Source organism: Cenococcum geophilum (assembly GCF_001692895.1).
Source record: "Cenococcum geophilum 1.58 unplaced genomic scaffold K441scaffold_12, whole genome shotgun sequence".
Taxonomy (NCBI): domain Eukaryota; kingdom Fungi; phylum Ascomycota; class Dothideomycetes; order Gloniales; family Gloniaceae; genus Cenococcum; species Cenococcum geophilum.
The window spans coordinates 1151957-1176012 of NW_027137570.1; the positions used below are offsets into that span (position 1 = coordinate 1151957).

Consider the following 24056-nt stretch of genomic DNA (forward strand, 5'->3'; position numbering starts at 1 on the left):
CTAACTTAATGAGGAAACATCTAACTTAATAAGGAAACGTCTAAACTAAATAAGGTAGGGGGTGTATGCGTATCAATTGGGGGGTGTACGCGTATCATTTAGGGGTGTATGATTATCGTTGACCTAACTTTAAACCCGTAACTTTAATAGAAAATTTATATTATAGAAATATAGAGCTTATTAAGGCGAATCTAAAGATATAAAAATTATAATATTTAGATACATAGTTATAGAATTATAAGAATTAAACGTTCTATCGGTCGCATTTTATTTATTCGCGATCAAAGGCTACATTCTATCTCTCCCTTTCTGCCACCAACTTTCTACTACCGTAGATCTACTTTTACTGCGTACATCGCCCATACAAATTATATAGAATTAATTTGATGTGACAGATATTGCTGAGTACGGCTGTGCGTCGGAGTGGCTCGTCCTAATAAAAAGGAGGAGAATTTGTCAGGCTTACTAATACTTGAGTAAGCAATAGCTAGTGTTAGCAAAAATCCGTAGAATACGTTTTTGCTGCTCGAAGCCATGCGTTGCACATGTCCATTGCCGATTCTTTCGTGAGCATTAATGCGCATGCCAAGTGTAAAAATAGAGATTTCTACATCTAATTTAGTTGAAACTAGCGAGCACGAGGAGTGTCATCGTCCTTCTGTTCGTAGGGATCCTTATGCCCATGAATTTGAAAATAAGATTCCATAACAGCGTAATAAGGGGAGTCTGGTGGACAAAAAGCAAAAAGCTCCAGCGTATTGGTGACTTCACGATAGTCGTCAAATTTGTGGCATGCGTTCTGTTCAGGTTGCATGGACCAAGCCAAAAGCTTATTCCAGTCGCGGCAAAGCCGGATTTGACCGTCTCCAACATGGTGTGTTTTTGCAGCTGGCATTGGTGTATCATCAGCTACGCACATTACGTCTTGCCGTAGTCCATCCAAACAGTGGAAAAGATGATCGTAAGAAATCAACTGCTCCTGGTTTCGCTGGTTTGCGACGATAGCTCGTCGAAGCAGTTTCTGACCTGCTGTGAGAAAGCAGCTAAGATATCAGCAGAATGGAGAATACGCACCAGACAATGTAAATCGTGGAGTCCTTTGACATAATAGACACTTCGTTCAGTGTCCCATGGAAACCGAGTTGATTCTGTGAGACCATGTTCCTTCACATAATCATTTGATAGAGCGATTGCCACTGGGTTGGTGTTGATCTCGTCCCATGCCTTATCTGACACGCTTTGGTTGATATGTGGATTCCAGTACTTGGTATATGATTGATATGGAATGAGAGTATCAAATTTTAGATGGCCTATCAAGTAGTTAGCTAGACAATAGGCCTTTAGGCCACGGGAAAAATACTATATAAGCTCTGACCCGATTCTTTCAGACCGGATTTGTTGATAGCCTCAACAAAGAGAAAAACATTAATCGCTAGAGATATGAACAGCAAAATTGAGACTGCAAGGATATTTCGATATTCCACAAACCAACCACGATATCGTCTCGGATACGTTGGCTGAAACTTGTCGGACGAGGTATCGGAACTATCAACCAGCAAATACCGGTGGTTGTATTCTTTAGCCATGGTAAATAGCGCAGTAAACCGATAAACTGTAGAAAAGGTATTGGCTGTTGCGATCATTCAAGTTCTATGCCGGAGTGAAGGATAAGGGAAGTAAGTGATGGTATAGTACAAACATTCCAAAGTAATTATCACTCTCCTGAGCGACGGGTTCAATTGCATGTCCTGCCGAAAATCGTCCGCTCGTTGGGACATGGGTATTCCTAGAAGTTAGCTAAAGAAGGATTTCAATTATGCATTAAAAAAAATTGCGCAGAGACTAGCGCGCTCTCGCTGCGGCCCGCCTTAAGTAGGAAGGTAAGAAACCATCCAGGCTGGCGGATACCGCAAGACCGAGTGGCCCTCCTGGAAAATTAATTAAGGCCCCCTGCTAATTGGCTAGGAGAACCAGGGGTCCCAATGCCCACCCAGCCCATTCAGCTCCTTCGTAATTTGAGTTTGTTGGTCCCAAACTATGGAAAAAGTGACCTGCATGCTTTTTAATTCTGAATATGCAGGAGCACACAGCTAGCACAGCAGCAAGCTAACGGCCGGACTGACCCCAAAAGCCGGATGACGACTCCAGATTGATGCGGCTAATTAGTAACTTTGTGCTTCCAACGTAAAATTCCAACTCGCCGTGGCCGTCAATTGTGAAGTAGACACCGTGAGCACCTCGCAAAGCCGCGACCGTCATGTCGTTCGACAATGGACTTGTAAATGATAATAAGTTGCTACAATATGTTGTCAAGCAAGCAAAGACAAAGGAAGAGATGAGCGGGATTATGGACGTCATCTGGAAAGCGAATTACGACCCATACGACCCCGTCACTCAACTATTCTTCCCTATCCTCGGCCCAACGACTGCAGACCGCGAATCTGCAATTACAGAATCAAAAGAGCGTTTTTGGAGCAGTCATCTTTCAGACCCCTCTAGCCACTGGTTCTATGTCGAGGACCTTATTACAGGCAGGCCTGTAGGCTGCGCCCAGTGGCAACTCTTTAAGACAAATCCTTTTCGCGACGGATCACCAAAGTTAGAAGCGCCTTGGTGGCCAGAGAAAGAGCACAGGGAATTCTGCGAGTTAATTTTAAACCAAATATTCAAGGCAAGAGGCAGTTGGATGCGCCGACCACATCTTGGTATGAAACCTTCGTTTGTGTGGGGTAGATTAATCTTAACAGGCTTTGCAGCTCTTAATTGGATGGCGGTTCTTCCAGGTCATCGGCGTCGTGGAGTGGGTAGAATGCTGATGAAATGGGGCGTTGAGACAGCTGATAAGCTAGGAATTGAGTCCTGGATGGAAGGTTCATCACTAGGAAAGATTCTATATGAAAAGTGTGGTTATCGAGTTCTCTTTAAACTTACATATGATGTAGCTAAGCGGGAAATGACGGATCAATGGAGGAAGATAACTCATGAACTTACACCGCCGCCTTTCCACCTCATGTGGAGGCCGGCGAATGGTGCATGGGAAGATGCAAGAATGCCTTGGGAACTAGGATCTATCATAGCGTAAGCACAATTGCGTTAGCTAGAAATTTAATAAGTTTTTTTTCTAAGTAATAGAGAAGTGATAGGAAAGTAAAGGGATGGGTAAAGAAAGCGTGCAGGGACTAAACGTAAACCTTTAAAGTAAATAGAACAAAAATACTTTACCTGCCACCGTGTATTTACCATTTCACTTCAGTAAGAACTTATTAATCCACTTTTATTATCCTTAGCTATCTTTAAATAGCGGGAGATCTGTAATAAAGTCTATAGTATAATATTACTATAACTTACTAGCAGGGGGAACTAATTTAAGTAGACCCTATAGCTTATACCTACGGATCTTATATACTTAACACTTTTTATAATAGCTAATGTACTCCTTTACTTCCTACTTAAGCTTTAGCTAATAGTATTTACGCTAAAGTAATTATACTGTTTTAGCTTAATTATAGTGGCCGTCTAAAGGATTATTATAATTTTTGATAAGAATCTTCTATTATAGATTTGCTTCTTATAGCACTTAAACCTTATTATTTTTATACAGTAGGCCCATTGGGTCTAGTTCCTAATTTTAATACCTTATAGCTTCCTTTCTATTACGTTTCCAGTCTATTTCTATATTAAAGATAGTATAGAAAGCGTCTCTCTGTTGCACCTTACGGATAAGATCCGTTAACCTTTTAGATGGTTTTTAAGTAAAAGCTATTTTGTCCTATATTGCTTTAAGTATAAGACTAAATAATACTATAGATCTTATAACTTCTTAGTACGTATATATTAGGAAGGCCGCTATAAGGTTAAAGTTCTTTAATTATTATAGGGCTCCGAATTCTAATTGCTTTATAGCTTTGCTATTAGTTTAAGGGAATAGCTTAGTAATTAAAGGTAGTATATTACTAGGTTCTAAAAATATATTAAGGACATCCTATCTAGGTATATTTAGACCCTTATTAGCTACAGATTGGGTACTAGCTGGAATATTAGTAAAAGCTAATAAGGTTTACACCGTTTAAGACTTAATATAGAGAGCTATAGGTGCTTAAGTATTTTATACCTAGAGATTATTCTATAATATAGAGAGTAAGATATCTATTATCTGTTTTTCTTCTCCTATTTTAAAGCCTTTAGTATAGTCTGGCCATCGTGACGGTCTATTAGTAGGGTTATTTTCCCCTAGCTTATATTTAATCTTAAAATTAAATTATATAAGCTTCTCTACCTATTTAGCTTATTAAGGTATAAGCTCCTTTATAGTTATAAAGTAGCGTAAATTATAGTAATTTAAGAGTATATAAGTAGCATAGCTTACGTGCTTAAGGTAATATCGCTACTATTTAAAGTAGTTAACTATAGCCAGCAGTTCCTTATTATAGGTATAATACCTAACTTTAAGCCCCTAGAATTTTCTATTATAGAATACTACTAGTCTCTAATAGAGCTAAATAGCGTCTAAATGCCTATTAGGTTATAGTAGGATACTAATAAGGGTAAAAATTAATATATTAGTAATTATTATTAATAGCTAATTTAGGTTAAAATGCCGTAGTAGTAAAGCTTCTATAAACTTTACACGTAGTTCTTAAAAGGCCTTCTAAACCTTTTTAGGCTATAACTAGAATTTATACTATTTAGTTAATCTCTTTTTAGTTTTCTTCCTTACTGCCTTTAAGCTTTTTACTTTTTAGGTTAAGTCTTAGGAAGCTTCTATAATATAGTTAAATAGATATTAGGTAATATCCAAGTAGTTATAAATAAAGCGCCTATAGAAATTAGTAAAGCCTAGAAATACTTAAATATCCTAGTAGCTCTTTAGCTTTAGCCACTTTTAGATTATCTATACTTATACTAAGTTTATAACTACGCTTATAGGCATTATAATATAACTTAGGAACTTGACCTACTTAGTATTAAAGATATATTTTAACGCCTTAGTATAGAGGCCCTAATTATCTAAACGTTCTAGTACTTTACGGACGTGTTGCTTATACTAATCCTTATCTTCTAAGTAGATTAGAATATTATCTAAATAAATAACGTATATATAGTTAACTAGTCCCCCTAAGGCCCTATAAATATAAAATTAGAATATTATAGGCGTATTAGCTAGCCTAAAAGGCATTACTAGATTCTTAAAGTAGCTATATTAGGTCTTAAAAGCGGTCTTTTACTTATCCCCTTCTTTAATATAGGGCCTACAAATAGGTCCTATTACTCTATATTTAATATACTAATATAACCCGCATAGGAGCTCTTGCTGCACCCGGCCTAAAAAGACTAAAACCAACTAAAAGAACCCTGCAAAACACCTAGAGAATCCCCCTAAGATACATATATCGCAGGGGAGGCACACATTAAACGACGGTGGTTCGCACTCGCGTGCGACCGCCAGAACTATGCCTAGCAATGGCCCTCTACAATAAAGACGGGCGAATACCACACCATAAAGCGGAAATACCCTTATTAAAAAGGCATCTAACAAAATATAAAGCCTACTAGACGCGTCTAGTACCTAGAATTCTGGGAAGTAACCGTTAGCTATAACGATTTAACGCAGCTAGTAGAATGGCTCCGCTAGTTTAGCAAACCTTAGGTACCCCTCTAGTAAACCCTTAACTAAATCCTCTAACATCTAAATAAAATCCCCCCTTACCGGTAAACCGCACCTAGGCCGCCGTAGCTGCGCTGCTATAGTATAGAGATCTTACCCCCCTTAAGACAATAATTAGGTATATAATTATAATATAACTAAATATAGAAAAAGTAAAGGGGCTTAGGGGATAATTAGAAATAGAAGTCCTTATAGAGATCCATAAAGAGGTTTATAACGCTATTATAGTCTAATATCTTAGGAGCGGAGATATTAAAGTTACCCTAAAGGACTAATAGGTAAAGGAATAAGCCGTAAGGGTAGGGGATAGGCTAGGAGAATGTATTGGTATAAAAGTACTCTATAAGGACTACTTAGTTAAAGTCCTAGCGGTTCCTATAAGCCTTAGGGTAAAAAAGGGACGCTAGGTGGATAATATAGCAATTATATAGAAGATAGTAAGATAAACAGAACGCCTTATACTAGGACTTAAGATCACCTAAATTTAATAGCTTTAATAGGAAAATGTAAACTAAGTAAATAATAAGAATAATAAGAGGATATAAAGGTCGCTAGAGACCCGCTAGGGAGACGCTAGATAAACGCATGGCTCCCTTATTGTTAGTATATATATACTAGAAATATAAAAACTTCTTATCTAAAAAGGAATAATTATAAACGGCCTTATATATAATATAAGGCTTTATAACCACAGACTACGCATAAAATAATGCTATTGCTATATATAATAGGGATACACTTAATCCATATGCGCAGTATAGGTGTGCTATGGCCACTATATAGGCCCCTACAATATAAGATACTACTTAAATTAAGACTAAATAAAATACGCAAACTGCCACTAAAGCACATATAAGGCGTAGAAGAGAGAAGACTGTATTAAATATAAGAGACGGAAGGTAAGGGCTTAACAGCTACGGGAATAACTATATACTAAGTTATATAAATAGAAACAACAGGCGATAAGCTAGGGGGGTGTAGGTACCTTTTTAGCGTTTCCTACCTTTAATATTAGGGGGCTAGGCCAGCCATTCTAAGCCTTAACAGGCTAGAAGTGACGCTGTATAATATTATTAGACTATATAGGGATATAAGGGTTATAGGGGATATAAGGGAGAGGACGCCCTATAGGAAGACCTTTATGGTTAGCTATAGCAAGCTTAAGACTAGGATAATTAAGAATTAGACTTAATACGGTAAATATAATATTCGCAGCCGACTCTTAAAGGGTATATAGCTAACTAGCAAAAATAGGGGAGGATCTAGAGATAATAATAAATTTAGATATAGAAGCGCTAGTAGGAACACAAGATATAGGAATAAAAAGCTCTATATAAAATAAGTAGTAACTAGGGTACAGATATAAGAGATAGAAGTTCTAAATATTTTAGAAAAAGTGGAAATAGAAGAAGTAAGGAATAATGAAGAGGCAAAGGACCCTCGCTGGAGGTCCGCTACCTATCTATTATATAGTATAACTATAGTAATATAAACCACCATCTTATAAGGCCCTTATTAGATAGTCTAGACCTAAAGAAATACTATATCCTTGCTATATAAGAGCCGTACTATAATACCTATATATAATTAATATACTGCCTTTAAGGATTCTAGCTCCTATATAAACCGAAAGCAGCTATACGCGTATGCTTTATAATTAGTAAGACTATTAGCCTATCCTTATAGTTATAGCAGGTAGTTAATCTAAATATTATAGTTGTAATAATCTAGACATATAGGGGACTGGTATAAATTATTAATGTATATAACCCTAGGGTTAAAGGGGTCCTATAAACGGAGAATATTATATTAATAATAAGCTTACTTAAAACTAAAGGTATAGAGTTTATTTTACTAGGAGATATAAACCTCTACTACCCGTAGTAGGGGGGTATCTATATTACTGCTAAATAATAGGTAGAGTGCCTACTAAAAGCTATAGATACCTGGGGCCTTAAGCTAGCTACCTCCCCTAGAGTAATTATATAGTAATGAGGATCCGCTAGAAGTATAATTAACCTTATATTTATAGACAAAGGCCTATACTAGAGACTTAAAAGGTATAACCCTAAAGAAGAATAGGCACTTACCTTAGACTATATCCCCATCTAAATATAGCTAGATTTAGATATTAAGGCGTAACTAAATAGCAAAAGATATATAATAAGGATGCTTAAGGCAGATAGTTTCCTTAATATAGTTAAATAATAACTCTAAAACCTAGAAGAAATCCACCTAATACTAAACGAGTAAGGCTTATTAGCTACCCCTAAGGAAATTAACTAAAGACTAAAAAGGATCTAGGCAGTAATTAAAAATAGGCTAGAAGAGTACTACCTAGTCTTAAAACCGAGCCCCTACAGGCGACACATATAGCCCACATAATACGCGGTTTTTATAGCTAGCTAATAATAAGTAAGAAGGAAATATATAAGTAGCCATAACCCTAAATGTCACAGTGCTGCAATAAAGTAGACTAAATAACTACATTGTGGTATAAAGAGGGGAAGAAAGTGGAAAGGGGGTATTATATATAAATAGTAGGGCCAGCCGCCAAGTTGCTAGTGGTGGGCTAGCTAATAGTAGGAAACAGTATGAGATAGTATAAAACAGTATGCGTTAGGTTAGTGCCGTAATAGTACTCCTTTCCCCTAAGTGGTTTAGTCTCTAAACTAAATAGATAACTTAAAAATAGGCAGTATATAGGGTTGCCTATTTTTTACCACGAAGATATTAGTTCCGCTTACTACCCTTAACTAAGCTAATAGCGATTTTTTATGCCGGGCATGGAAAATCCTAATTAGTTAGTTTAGTAGGTAAGGTCGGTAAAACTCTATACCGCCACCTAAATTAATCCGTGTGGCGTTTCTTAGTAAGAATTTGGCTAATTAGACAACTTTAACCGCCGGTTAAAGTTCTATAACATCTTAACTACCACAAATTTTAATATGGTGGTCGGCCGCGACCTTAACGTAACTTTTCCTTATCTTATACCCAGTCTGGGGGTCCTAGCTTCTTAGGGTATTACTTATAAAAGCGCTATATAGCTTATTTATAACCCTTTAGGTCTTCCTCTAGCTGCTAGGTTATATCCTTATAATATTTCCATTTAATCTTATAAGTTAGGCCCTAGGGGTCTTTGTTATATATATTAAGGATTTTCTTAAACTCCNATTTNTCTTCTATNTTGCNATTATTATCTNTCTCTNCTACTNGTCCTTATATATTACGGCGCTCTATAGTATTAATATTTGCTTAGCTAGGGATCTCTTTAGCAGCCTAAAGGCGGACCTTAGATATATAAAAGGATTTATTTACTTAGATATAGTCCAGGAGGTCTACTATAACTACCCTTTAGTATACTGTAAGTACGGGGTACAGGCCGTCCTATTTATCGTCCTATTTCTTCTTAGGTTTATTTATTTTTATATTTTCTAAGCTAACTATAACTATATTACCTTTGTAGAATAACGCGCTCTTATCCCTACGGGTATTAGTATTATCTTTATAGCGTTACTATAAAATCCGGGCTAGGGCCTTAAGCTATATTAATATCCGCTTAAAGCAGTTGGCTATAAAGTCTACGCGAAAGAACTCCTTCTTTACTTATACTAATAGTGTTAGTAGGTAAAGGCCAGCAGGCTTAATTCCAAGGCGAGGGTTAAAGCTATAGTTTATAAAAAACGGGGAAATACCTATACTCTCGTTAACTTAGTTATTTATAGTAAACTTAGTAAGCAGTAGGTAGTTAACTTAGTTATCCTATATAAAGCTAACAAAAGTATAAAGGTATTTATTTATAGCAGCATTAATAATTTTAGTTTAGCTGTTTATTTCTAGGTACTAGGCTAAACTTAGTTGTAAGGTTGTTTTAAGGCGTTTATTTAGTTATTACTAGAAGTCGCTAACAAATTATGTGCCGTAATTAGAGATAATTATACTTAGTACACCGTAAAGCTTATATACGTTATTAATAAAGCTATTAACTAGCTTCTCTATTAAGAGTCCTATTACTAAAATAAGGTGTTATATTTTAGTTAGGCGGTCTATAATAATAAGGATATGTTTATATACCTTACTATAGCGTTAGTATACTAGCAGCGTTGTAATATAGTTAATTAAGATATTAGTCTATAGATAAGCGGGTAATTTTAATAGCTTTAGGAAACTAGGCGGGGCAGAATAGGGGGTCTTAGTGTAAAAGTATAGGGTATAGTCTTTAACAAAGGTAGTTGTAAACTGGGAGATTCCTAGCTACTAGTATATTTGGTTTAAGAGGTTAAAAGTTTTAACCTAGCTAGGGTAACTAGCGGGGCCACTACTATAGGAGCGATAGGTAACTTCTAGGTAGAGGTTTAGGGCGTTAGGGATAAAGAGACGTTAGTAGAAGTAAATCTATCTGTTAATAATACTGCATTCTAACTTATTATAATAAAGTAATTTCCTAATCTTCTTTAGCTAACGGTAAGCTTTCTAATTATGCAGAGCTGCTACTATATCTTTTATAAGTTTATTGTTTTAGTATCCTAGCTAGATTAACTTATCTAATAACTTTTTAGCTATTTTAGGGTCTAGAGTAGCTATAAACTCTGCGTTATTAGAGATATGGGACTTATATAGTAATTTTTCTAAGATTATAGGGTTAACTTTCTAGGGCGGTATAACGACTTAGGCTTAGTAGTGAAGGCGTTTATTATTGGCGTCCTTAGGCCTTATTTCTGGTAGCCGGCTTAGGGCGTTAGAGAGCGTAGCTTTACTATTAGGTCTATATATAATTACAAAGTTAAACTATAAAAGGAACTCTGCCCACTAGACTTGGCGCTAGTTTAGCTATTTAGTAGTTATAAATATCTATAGGTTCTTATAGTCGGTAATAATTTTAAACGGCTCCTTAGTCCCTTATAGCTTAGGACACTATTTTTCTAAAGCCTTAATAATAGCTAAGAGTTCTTTATTATAGATCTTGTAGTTATACTCTAGCGTAGAGTACTTTACGGAGAAGAATACGATTGGTTTTAATTTTCTATTATTATTATACTGGGAAAGAACTCTACCGGAAGCCTAATTTAATACATCTATCTCTACCACTATTTTCTTCGTATAATTATAGTATGCTAGTACTAATACTAAAGTAAAGGCTCCCTTAAGGGCCTTAAACGATTTAGCTTATTTTAGTCCCTATAGCTATCTAATATCCTTCTTTAGGAGTTTTATTATAGGTATAGTAATAGCAGAATAGCCTTAGATAAATTATTAGTAGAAGTTTGTAAAGCTAAGAAATTATTATAGTTCTTTAATTAATATTGGGTCCTTCTATTCCTATAAGGCCTGTACCTTCTTAGGGTCTATAGTTATGCTATTAGTTAAGATAATTAAGCTAAGGTATTTTGTTTTAGTAGAGTAGAACTTAGACTTATTAATATTAATCTAAAGTTTAGTATTACCAAGTCTTTAGATAATTTTATTTATATACTTAGTATGCTTAGCATATATTTTAGAAAAAATAAGGACGTTATTATGGTAGGCGGTGCAGTAGTCATTAAGGGCGTTATGTAGAATATAGTTAATATAGTTTTAGAATATAGCAGGTATATTATAGAGGCCAAATAGTATAACTAGTATCTTATAGAGTCCGAACCGGGTAATAAATGCTATAAGCTACTTATAGCCCTCCGCAATCCGGATCTAGTTAAACGTAGCAATTATATTAAGTTTAGTAAAGTATTTAGCACTATAAAGTGCGTTAAGTGTCTCACGGATTAGTAGCAGTGGGTATTAATTCTTAATAGTAACTGTATTTAGCAGATTCGTATACCGCCACCAGGCTTAGTAGCGAGAAGAAGTAATACGGTAGCTAGTAAGGTTAATTTACGGATAAAACCCTTATCTAGCATCTTATTAATCCACTTCTTTATACACCTAAGTTTAGCAGGTAAGAGTGGTCTATTTTTATAATATAGGGCCTAATTTCTAGGGGTAATCTTAATTTTATAGTCCCATGGTTGGTAAAGGGGTAGCTTATCTATATTCTTAGGGAGGAAGTGCTTAATATATTTACTAAACTCCTTTAGTAAGCGTTATAGAATATCTTCGCGGGTTAATCCTAGTTTGCTTTTTAGGAATTTTTTAACATTAGTGTTAACTATCTTTTAACGTAAAAGCTTGGGTTTAGTTTTTAGATTTATCTTAAAGAAGTTATAGAAATAGGGGGGGAGCACTTTACGGGCTTCCTTTATTATATAGTTGCCTTCTACTAGCCGGCGGAAAGACCTTTTTAATAGGTTTAGTACTTCTATTAGGCCTATAGGCAGCTTTTTAAGCAGCTATTAGTGCTTATCTTATTTAACTAGTTCTACTAGCTCCGCTATATAGATCCTTATTACCTTTATGTCTTTTTATTTATAGAACTAGGTAAAATTAATAGTATAAGTGTATTTAATATTATCTAGGTTAGGGCGTATCTAGTTCTCTGGTGCTATAGCTAGGCTAATACGGCTTAGTTGGCCTAAGGGGGCGGAAATAAGGCGGCGGCCCTATATAGTACGCGCGGGAGATAGGTATAAGGTTAGGCGTTATAGTGGCGCGGTTTTTATTATCCGGGTCTTAGTAGTTTTATAGCTAGTCCTTACTATAACGCAAGCTATAATGTGCGTATATAGTATATAGCTTAATTTTAGATATTAGGTTAAGCGGCTAGGGTTTAAATAGTGCTTAGGTTGGGGTTAGATTCTTAGTAGTAGCGGCGTAAAGCAGACCTTCTTTCTTAGTCTTGGTAGGGCTAGCTAGCCCGTCATTTTAGTCTTAAGTACTAAGGTAGTCCAGTCTTCTACTATCTTATTTCTTTGCAGCTATATAGGCTCCCCTTTATTAGGAACGTCTTCTACTATTAGGGCTTTATATATAGTCCTAGGCACTAGGCTTAGTAGTGCTAAGTATCTATATAGGGCGTCCCTACTAACGTCGGTTATCCCCCACGGGAGGTAGTGCCTAGAGTAGTAGTCTAAGTTAAAGCGGATCTTAAGTTTCCTAAAGCTAGGACGGGGCTTATACTTCTAAAGCTAGGGTATACCTAGGATAATTAGGGTAGCGGGCGAAAGTTTAGTAATTAAAAAGAGTATAGCTTTGGTGTAGAGGCTAATTAATATTTGGGCGGTAAAGTAGTCCGTAATAAGCAAAGTTAGGATATTATCTATAAGGCGTAGTGGCCTAGGTGCTAGCAGCTTCTTAGTTATAACGTTATACTTTCTTGTAATAGACTTTGTGTTAGTAAATACTATTATAGTACTATTGGAGTCTACTAGGCTTACTATATTAATATAAACTTAGGGGTATAGGTTACGTAATAAGAAGAGTTAGGTTTAGATAAGGATTAATTTTTTATTACTATTTACTAATCTAAAATTAAGTGGCAGTTTACTAATAAAAAGGACTAATTAATCTAGTAACAGGGACCTAATCTTCTCGTCTTCCTCCTTATATAGTTTAGACCCTTAGACGCGACTTAGTTTAAGGGTTTACCTTTTAATAACTAGGGTATAGAGCTATCTTAGTGGGGCGGTCCAGTAACTATCTAGCTAGTGGTATCGGTCTCGGTTTCGGTTAGAGTATAGAAAGATAATACCTCGCTAACGATGTAGCTGTATTCGTATTCGCTAGCGCGAAGTTACTAATACTAGGTATTATTAATGGGTTGGGCTCCTATATAGGGTATAGTTTGGAGTAACTAAGCCGTAGGGTTAAAGGGGGGGGGGTTGTCTACTGCAGCTATAATAGGCTCCGCGGTCGCCGCGTCCATAATAGACTCTATAGTTGCTGCGTCCGCGGTTATTAGTTCGCGTTATTTAATAAGGTAGCATTAGAACTAGGTTTACTATCTTAGCGGGGTTATAGGCATCCTTTTAGTGGCCAGGTAGGCTATAGGCAAGGTATAGTTTATTATTAACGCGGCGCTTACGCTCCGTATCTAAGATTTTATTAAGGTCTATAGGTTCTCTAGTTACTACTAGGGTTAGGGTTAATATAGGGGCAGGGGCTTAGGCAGGTAGGTAGTAGTTAGTATTCTTCTTAAGGTTAGCTTAGTATGTATAATTTATAAGGTTTTTAGCAAATATATTTATCTACTTACTCTAACCTATATAGTTACTGTTATTAATTTTATAGGTAAGTTTAAGTACCAGCTCTTCTATCTTTAGAGAGATAAACTTTTAGAGTAGGTCCACCTTTTATTTATCTATCTTCTTAACACGGACTATTAGCTTATTAAGCTCTCCCTTTTAGGACTAGTAATTACGCTCGCCCTAAGGGAAATAGTTAAGCTTATTCTTTATAACCTAGGTTATATTAAGGACCTTATAGTAGGCAGTAAGGTCTTTAAGCATATCTTCCTTAGTAGGCCATTTCCACGCAGATATATTATTTAGGTTCTTATACATAAGCTCTAAGCCCTGCTTAATAAACTTATAGGCCTTATCCTCTAGTATATCCGAGATATAAAGGATCTAGAACTAAACTGTGTTAAAGTAGTCCTAGTCCTAGTTAAAAACTCCCTTAATTTTAATATACCAGGTCTTAAAATTAGCTTATTATTCTAGCGGGGTGCCTTTCCCGCTAAATATTAGCGGGTCTTTAGATCTCCGTTTTTTCTACTAAGTTACTACCGTTATTATAGGGGTTAATTATTTTAAAACGGTAATAGTCTTTGCCTAGAAGTTAATAGTTCCTATCTAGAAAGCGATAAGGGCACTAAGGTTTTTATTAGCTTTTTTATTAGCGGTGTTTATATTATATATATACTGTAGTCCTACTTTAATATTACTAAGGAACTCATTAGTATAGTTAATAAGGGTAAGGTAAGCTTTGCTAGGCTTAAAGGTCTTAGGGTACAGTAGGGAGCGGCAAATTATTTACGCGATATTAGGGTATATCTCTATAAAGAGGTCTATGAAAACGTCGCGGGGGTTTTAGGTTTCGGCTATTTTAGCGTCATTAGTGTCGCCTATTTAGGCGCTAGGTAAAAACTAAGGATTATTCTAAAACTATACTAGGGACGTATCGGTTTTAGCAGGGGCGTGTATAGGTCGCGATTGCTCTAGGGTGGAGGTTAATTAGCTAGGGTATAGGGAATCAGTAATCGCGATAGGGCGTAAATTAAAGATATTATAAACTGTCACAGTACTGCAATAAAGTAGACTAAATAACTACGTTATAGTATAAAGAGGGGAAGAAGGTAGAAAGGGGGTATTATATATAAATAGTAGGGCCGGCCGCCAAGTCGCTAGTAGTGGGCTAGCTAATAGTAGGAAATAGTACGAGGCAGTATGAAACAGTATGCGTTAGGTTAGTGCCGTGACACTAAAGATAAGAGATGATATAAAGACATAAAAAACTAGTTAAAGAATACCCTAAAAAAAGAAGTAAGGAATAACTGGAGATAGTTTATAAATAAGTACACTTTTAACCTAAGCCTCCCCTATAATAAGGGCCTATAGGCTATAGCAAAATGGGTAAAAAAAAAGGTAGGGCGATTAGTAGAAGACCTATACCTACCACCCCTATAAAGAGTAGGGGAATTATAGGCCACTAATAATAATAATAAGAAGGTAAAAATCCTTATAAAAAGGTTCTTCCCCTAACTAGCTCTAGTAGACCTTAGTAATATTATAGGGGAAATACTGGTAACTTACCTATGGGTTAACAGCGATATAATAATAGAGGAAATGGCCAGAACTATTAGCCTCCTTTTAAATAATATAGCACTAGGACTAAATAGGATTCTAAATAAGGCCTTAAAGACCTATAGACTACTTATAGCACATTGGCTTATAGATATAGCTAAAGTATACCTTACTATAGGCTACTACCCACGACTTAGAAGATCTATAATGACGGTTATCCTATAAAAAGAAGGTAAAGTAAATTACTTAATCCTAGGAAGCTACCGCCCTATTACCCTAGAAAACACCCTTAGTAAGATCTTAGAAAAGGTAATAGCGGACTATATAGTAGATATAGCTAAGAAACACGCCCTACTACTATAGAGCTAAATAGGGGTAAGAAAGAACCGCTTAATACTATTAGTACTTACGCTACTCGCTGCCACTATTAAATCTGTATAGGCGATGTAAAGGGACTTTATAATATTAATACTCAGCTTAGATATTAGTAGCGCCTATAATAATATACCCTATAAGCGTCTCCTATATATCCTTAGGGTAAAAGGCTTCCTAGAATGGATTATATAATTTGTTTAAGGGTTTATAGGTTAAAAAGAAATATTATTAGTCTTTAGCGGATACTAGAGCCCCCCTATCGCAGTTGCAATAGAAATACTATAAGGATTACCCCTCTCGCCTATACTCTTCCTATTCTTTATAAGCAACCTACTTAACTCCTTTAAAAAAGGGGCGACCTAGGGGATAGGCTTTATTAATAATATAAACCTAATTATATATAGGCTAATAGCCGTAGAGAATTGCAGAATACTAGAGAAAGCTTATAATACCTATATAGAATAGGTAAGATAATATAGAGTTTAATTCTTACTAGAGAAATACCAGCTAATCCATTTTATAAGAAAATGTAACTAATTTATAGATCTCTAGTATATAATTCATATTTAAGGCTTTAGGGGTTAACTAGTTTAGGGCCTAAGGCTATTAGAAGTATAGGTAAATAATAAGCTCTAATAGAGCGTATATACGGCGCAAGCGGCCTATAAGGGCTAAGTATAGTATATTACATTATTTAGGATCGTTAATTCTATATAAGGTCTATGCTTTTAGAGGTCACGCCTATTATATATAGCAGTTATCCGGCCAACCATAACGTATAGGTTTAGTATTTAGGCTATTAGAGAATCTAAGAAAGGCCCCCCTAAGTTACTCCTTAAACTACTCTAAAAGGTTTAAATAGCCTACCTTTAGAGTATAATAGGTCGATATAAACGAACGGCTATAGTACTGCTTGAGAAGGAAGCTAATATTCCCCCCCTATAACTATATATTAAAGCCGCTGCAATATAAAGGGCGTAAAATAAACCCAACTCTAATATTATAAAGTATATTAAGACACGCCTAAATAAACTATAGAGAGACCCTAGGGCGTCCTATAAGAGAATAAACTAATAACCCCAAAGTAGGGAAGACATATTAGAGAAATAGGTAGAGAAAGTAAATGAAAAATAGTTCTGCTTTAGGGCCCAGGCCTATATAGAGGAGGAAGGGAAACACATAAAAGGCCAGTAAAGATAATAGTAAAAGAGAAAAAGGAGCTAAAGTAGGGTATAAAAGAACGCTAGGAAACTATCTACTATAATATAATACTGGTTAGACTAACGCTAGAGAGGTATATAGGAGTTAAAGGTATAGAGGCTAACTAAGGCAAAAGGAACCTAAGCTGTAGCATAGTTAACGCTATAGGGGGTAAATACTCTAGGGCTCTAAGAAGGCTTAATAAAGGTAGAAAATATAATAGTAATACTCTTAAGAATAGGAATAATAGGACTAAAAAACTAGCTCTACTAGGTGGGTGTTCTAGTAGGTAGCTTAAGATGCAAATATAGCTAGCTAAGATAGATACTAAAATACGTAATACTGTTATGCCCCTTACGCACTAACTAAAAAGTAATACTCTTAGTAGCTAGTATAGAGAACTATAATACACTACTCTTAATATAAAAAGGCCTTAAGGCGGTAACCTAGTGGCTTATTAGCTAAAATGTACTAAACCAGTTCTAGGTTATAAAGGAAATAGTAATAAAGGGTAGGAGGGCGAGTAATGGGCGCCCCCTAATAACTCTATAGTAGTAGAGTAAAGTTTATAATACTAGCGCGTCCGTAGGCTTATTACGGCAGCAGTAGTTCCTAAGAAGGTTAAAAGTAAGGTAGTAGGAGCACTATAGGTGACTTATAGGCGCCTTGCAGGCGCCTTATAGGCGAGTCCTAAAAGGTAGGGAGATAGATTACGGGTTTTTCTTAAATAGAGTTTTCTCCCTATATATATAAGGAGTAGTCCGCGTGGGCCCAATAGGGATCTAAATTGGACGTTAAGTAATAAATTATTATTAATATAGAGCCTATAATAGGCGTCTTATAGATCTAACTTTATAAAGATTTTCGCCCTAAATAGTTAATCTAGCATTTTACTAACTAGTAGTAGTAGGTAACAGTTTTTAATTATAATCTTATTAAGACCGTAATAGTCTATATATAGCCTTATAGTTCTATTTAGTTTAGGGATAAAGAAGTTTAGAGCGCCTATTAATAACTTACTAGGCTAGATCTACCCCTTTTTTAGTAAGCTATTAAGATACTCCTATAGGATCTTAAGCTCTTTATAAGAGAGATTATAAATAGAAAGGTTCGGCAGTTATTTACCTTTTCTTAGATTAATTACGTAATTATATTCTAAGCTCTATAAAAGGACTTTAGCTTATCTACCTAAAAATACCCTTAGTAAGTGCCTTAGGCCTAATAAAATATTTAATAAATTAGGGTTGCGTTCGTCCTCTACGTTATTATTAGGTAGATCCTAGAGCTCCCTTAGAATGCTTATAGGCAGCGCCGCGCTATAGTAGTTGCTTATATATAGTTATCACCATATATTAAACCGTTTTATATAGTAGCTAGTAAAGGGTAGAGAACTCCTTAACGTAGCGTTTAAGGTATTATAGTATACTTTCTATATATTACTTAAGCCAAAATAACCTATAGCGGTTAAAGTATCTTATAAGATCCTTAAGATTGCCACCTCCCTATAATATCTCCGTGACCTATCTAGTAGTTCCCTATAAAGTCTCTATTATAAAGAGATTATTACCTATACTAGGCTTTATACCTATCTTGCTATTAAATAGGGGTTAAATCTAATACTTCTTTAGATATAAAGCGTATACTATTTTACCTAGGGCTATATTCTCTAGGATATCCTTTAGGCTTATTAGTAATATACGCCCTTCTAAATCTTTATTATTCTACTATTTAAAGGCTCCTATTTTAAAGTGTATTTTAGGATTTACTTTTATAAGCTAAGGGTATTTAAGGATAAAGTTATAACCTATAAAGTTAGCCACCTAAAAGGGTTACGGGCTAACTACCTTAGTGCGGTTATATATATTAGCCACTAATACTATAAGTTTATAGGCACTATATAGTTTAATCCAATGCTTATCTAGAAAGCCTATAATAGGTTTCCGCTACCTTTATAATAGAATAAGTTTATACTCTTTTACCAAATTATAATATATATAATTAATTTTAACGCCGCTATTATATAGTGCTTTAAACTATCATACCTTACCTATAGGGAGTACCGCTTTTAGCTTAATAGTAATATAAAGAGTCTTTACTTCTGTATCTTACTCCAGTTATAGCTAAAAGAGGTCCGCGACTAAGGATTTTCTTTTTTTAGATTATTAGTGCGATTATTACCCTATTAATTTTTTTAGTAGAATTTACCTTTAGAGTTTTCTCTTAACTTTTTAAAGTATTTTTATAAAGGTGCTAAATGGGTATTAGGTTAGCCCTAGAAGTCTTTCCTATTATTTAAGGCCCCTAACTTTAACCATTTTAAAGTTCTCTTTAAGAACAGCTTCTTTAAAGATTAGGTTTACCCTATATTACTACTAAAGTACCTACGCTTTTAGTAAACCCCTAGCTTCCTACTAAAAGAAGTTTAGTTTTTTACTATATCTTTAGCATTTAGAACCACTTGTTTAAAATCTATATATATAGTAATCCGCAATAGGGCTCCTACGTGCTTTATTTTATTATAAATTACTAGCTTAATTTCAGCCTAAATAAACCTAATCTTTTCTTTCTTATAGATACTACCGTCCTTATTTTTAAAGGGCTTTAAATCTATTTATTAAGTATAAGTTTTTATAAAGTTTATAAACTAGTAAAAGTTATAGCAGTTAAGCTATATCCTATTCTAAAATAGCTCTATATTATTATATTATATAATATACGGATCTTAAGTCTATTTTTTTTGGAAGGTTTACAGCTATAGCTATATAGTAATTTACTCTTTATTAAGCTAATTAAGTGCGATCTAGTTTAGTAATTAGTCTTTAATCTTACTAATAATTTAGCGTATACGCTCTTTAGTATTATCTTATCTTATTAGCATTTTAAAGAAGTTATTTACCTTATAAACCCAATTGTCTAACTACTAAGCATTAGGTCTATAGCGGAGTTCTAAGCTACTAAAGGCCTTAGCCAGTTAGTCTATATCCTTTTTCTATTTATAGTATAGATAACTCTCTAAGTTTTTTTATACCTTCTTAGGTAGGTACTAGGTAGCCCCTAGAAAGTCCTTAGCCTTAGCTAGGTTATAAAAGATTTTATCTAGCTTAGATTAAGCTTTATTAGATCTAGACCTACTTCTAAAGGTTTTTAATATATTTATTAGTAACTTCTTCCCATATAGCTTTTAAAAGCCTTATAGTAGCTTCCTAATATCCATTTTAAAGATAATTAGTTTAGGGCTCTTAACTTTCTAGTCTTAGCCTTAGGGAAGCTCTAGCTATAGAGGTAGTATTAGTACCAATAACTAGTGTAGATTTCCTAATAAGGCTCAGGTTTTAAGTTAGTAGTTAAATTTAATTACCTAAAGAAGTAGGCCCGCTTGGCTTATAAGTACTCTATATACTACCACTATACTAATTATAGGCCGATAGTCTTTTAGAAGGTTTCTGGTTAGTCCTCTAGTTATATATATTAATATATTTCTCTAAAATTTCTAGCTTAAGGAAAGATCTTAAAGTCGCCTCTAGCGCTTAATCTTTTAATTAGCCTAGGTAAGGCTAGAGAGGCTTTAGTTACTTTTTAGTAGCGTTATAACTATTATAGAGGGTATCTACGTTTTTCTTAGCAGTAACTATAAGTATATAAGAGTCTTCGAGCTCCTAGCGTATTTAGGTATTAGGGCTTATTCAGCTATCTTGGCCAGAGGTTTATATTTACCTCAGAAGCTCAGACCAAGAAATCGATTGCGGATATAGGAATATCCGCACCGTCCGCTAAGCTGATTTAGGACGGTAATCGTTTTCTTAGTCTGAGGGACTTTAGCGAGATTTGTAGGAAAACCTAAACACAGTTTATATAAGAAGACCTTATTAACTTTAACAAAATTAATCTACCCTCCCACAACACCTATTAGCATAAAAATTACACCAAATTATAGAGAAAAGCCTACTCTATAAGTTATGAGATCTTTAGCTCCTTATATACGCGCGATATTAAGAGGAGTTCGTTGCCGCAGAGGCTCCAATTCCACTGCCCTACTGAGGCGCGTAGTAAACACGCTTACGCCTACGCCACCAGCCCTCTTCGCAACCAGTGGGTATTCCATCTGCTATATACCTATTTAATTTATTTACTTTACAGCCCTTTACAGGTTATGGTGTAGGCCCTAATAGAGTTGTTAAGCCTCCGCGTCTGTGTAGAGCTGTAGAGCTTTGCGAGAGCTCTGCAGAACGAAGCTTATGGGGAGACCTGCACGGAGCTCTGCACGGAGCTCTACTAAAGGCTCTGCGGAGGCTCCTGCTCGAGGCTCTGCTCAAAGCTCTACTCGAAGCTCTACTCGAGGCTCTGCTCGAAGCCCTATATAGAGAGGTCCAAGGCTCTACTAACACGCAGCACTAATATACTAGGAAGGTTCTACAATCGCCCGTATGAACGCCCATACAATCGTCTCTGCAAACGTCTCTGCAATTGATCGCCCGTACGAACGTCTGGCACGTCTGCACATCTACACGTCTGCACACCTGCACGTGGCTCTGCACGAAGCTCTGCATTAAGCTCTGCACGAAGCTCTGCTCAAAGCTCTGCTCGAAGCTCTGCTCGAAGCTCTGCTCGAAGCTCTGCTCGAAGCTCTGCTCCGAAGCTCTGCTCGAAGCTCTGCTCGAATCTCCTGCTCGAAGCTCTGCTCGAATCTCTGCTCGAAGCTCTGCTCGAATCTCTGCTCGAAGCTCTGCTCGAATCTCTGCTCCGAAGCTCTGCTCGAATCTCTGGCTCGAAGCTCTGCTCGAATCTCTGCTCGAAGCTCTGCTCGAATCTCTGCTCGAAGCTCTGCTCGAAGCTCTGCTCGAAGCTCTGCTCGAAGCTCTGCTCGAATCTCTGCTCGAAGCTCTGCTCGAAGCTCTGCTCGAAGCTCTGCTCGAAGCTCTCCTCAAAGCTCTACTCGAAGCTCTGCTCGAAGCCCTATATAGAGCCCCAAAGCTCTACTAACACGCAGCACTAATATACTAGGAAGGTTCTACAAACGCCCGTACAAACGCCCGTACGAACGCCTATACAATCGTCTCTGCAAACGTCTCTGCAATTGATCGCCCGTACGACCGTCTGCACATCTGCACATCTACACGTCTGCACGCCTGCACGAAGGTCTGCACGAAGGTCTGCACGAAGGTCTGCACGAAGGTCTACTAAGGCTCTGCACGAGGCTCTGCGCGAGGCTCTGCGCGAGGCTCTGCCCAAATCTTACCCCCTAGTAGTAGCAGAGGCTCTCCGGGCTAAGGGAGGATATTTTCAAGGAAGGACCCAACTATAGCGCCTACTAGGTGTTGCAATAACTTTAAGTAGTAGATATCTACATATCTATATAGTTTTATTAATATTAGTAGACTATTTAATAAGATACAATACGTGCTTAGGCTTTTAACAACGCGTTTTTTAACTTTAACGAAATTAATATTAGGACCAAGCAATAGCCGTATTATAAAATTTATACTATTTAGAAGCCCTAAGTCTTAAAAATAATGTATGGACTTTTGGTAATAATAACGCGTTATATAAATAAATGAATTAGATATCCGCAATCTCCGTTTTGCGGATTTTGCTTAGGATTTTAACAAAACTCGCCAAACCCTCTCAGACGTGATTTTGCAATTCGGAAGACGGCGTAGGTTATTCCGATGCTAGCTAAAAAATCGCGTCTGAGCTCGCTGAGGTAAGGTTTATATTATCGCAATCTCTCGCTATTAAAGGGACCTTCTTGCCTTGCGGCGACGGCTTTCTATAAGGTGTCCATAGAGTTTCTATTTAGGTTATTACGAGATTTTAAGGGAGAATGGTGGTTATAAATAATCTAGTCCTTAAAACCAACTACCCTTTTAAAAAGGAGTATAAAGGATTTAAATATAAGGGGACTTTATAGATAGGGGGCTATAAGGACACAATTGTAAAATAAAATAGATTAGTAAGAGAGACAAATCCTTAAGGAGGTAAGGCCTTTAGGATTATAGAGACTATATACTATAGGTATATGCCTCTAGTATATAACCGGCGACTGTCTAAGGGGCGTCTAGGGGTTGTTCTAAGGGTAACCTAAGGTAACCGCAATAATATCCCTTATAAAGAGATACTTCGCAATAGCGCCTATAGCTATTATATAATTATTAAGGATATCTATAACGTTTTTCTTTAATACTATAGTATGTTTAGGTATAATTTAACCTATATACGTCTTTAATGTTTTTATTACCCTCCTCTAGCCGCGTAATTAGTTTTTATAAGAAAGTAATAGCTAAATAGCTTATACGTATATTTCCTTTCTTCTAAATTACGCTGTTATCATTAGAGTTATATTGGTAAGGTTGCGGCTATATACTAGAAGGATAGTAAAAGGTAATATATAAAGATACCTTACTTATTAAACTTAATCCTTTTCTTAATACCTTACTTTCTATTATTAACCTTCGTCTAATTTTAGACTTTTACTTAATATATTTGTTAAATTTTACTTCTTTTCTATTATTATTTTAGTATACCTCTTTATTCTCCTACTAACTACTCTTTTAAGCCAATCCTTTAGCGTATTTTAGCCCTACTACTATATATAGAACCTTAATCTCTACTAATCCGCAACTAGTACTAGTCCTACCTAAATAACTTTACCTATACGTCCTTAAAAGACTAGAAGTTTAATAAGAAGATTTTAAAGGCTTATAATAGCTTATATAAGTCTTATAGAGTTAATGGGTTCCTATTAGGGCTTAATAAAGCCTCTTTATTTTATAAGGTATATATACTAGCGTTTCCGTTAATTGTACTTAATATTATTAATTCTTTTAATAAAGTACTTGTTTTTACCATTTACTTTAACTAATAGGGGAGGGTCCTATATCTATTTATGCAGGGCGTTTAATATAGGGGTAGTAGGGCAAAGGACTAACGTATAGAATATAGGGTGGGTTTTAACCATATTAGGGAGCTTTAGCTAATAGGCGTAAGAGGAGACGACCTTCTTAACCTTATAAGGGCTAGCGTTCTTTTAATTGGGTTTTTTTAGCGAGTTGTTTTATATTTAGATTTCTTATATCTAGCTAAATAAAGTTACTAATTTAGTATACCGGTGCTAGGGTTCGGTTTTTATTTACTACAGCTTTATA

At 35.8% G+C, this 24056-nt stretch overlaps 2 protein-coding genes across 2 annotated transcripts; one reads left to right on the forward strand and one right to left on the reverse strand.

Moving 5' to 3' along the window:
• Positions 1–248: 248 nt before the first annotated feature.
• K441DRAFT_632240 (uncharacterized protein) lies at positions 249–1775 on the reverse strand. Its single transcript, XM_067646335.1, has 3 exons — positions 1361–1775; positions 1075–1310; positions 249–1021 (listed from the first exon to the last, which is right to left on the reverse strand). The coding sequence occupies exons 1-3, from the start codon at positions 1641–1643 to the stop codon at positions 629–631; spliced, it is 912 nt and encodes a 303-aa protein (XP_067506184.1). The 5' UTR covers positions 1644–1775; the 3' UTR covers positions 249–628.
• Positions 1776–2056: 281 nt separating this feature from the next.
• Positions 2057–3187, forward strand: K441DRAFT_632242 (uncharacterized protein). Its single transcript, XM_067646336.1, has 2 exons — positions 2057–2705; positions 2757–3187. Exons 1-2 carry the CDS (start codon positions 2258–2260, stop codon positions 3080–3082), a joined length of 774 nt encoding a protein of 257 aa, XP_067506185.1. The 5' UTR covers positions 2057–2257; the 3' UTR covers positions 3083–3187.
• The last annotated feature ends 20869 nt before the right edge of the window (positions 3188–24056 follow it).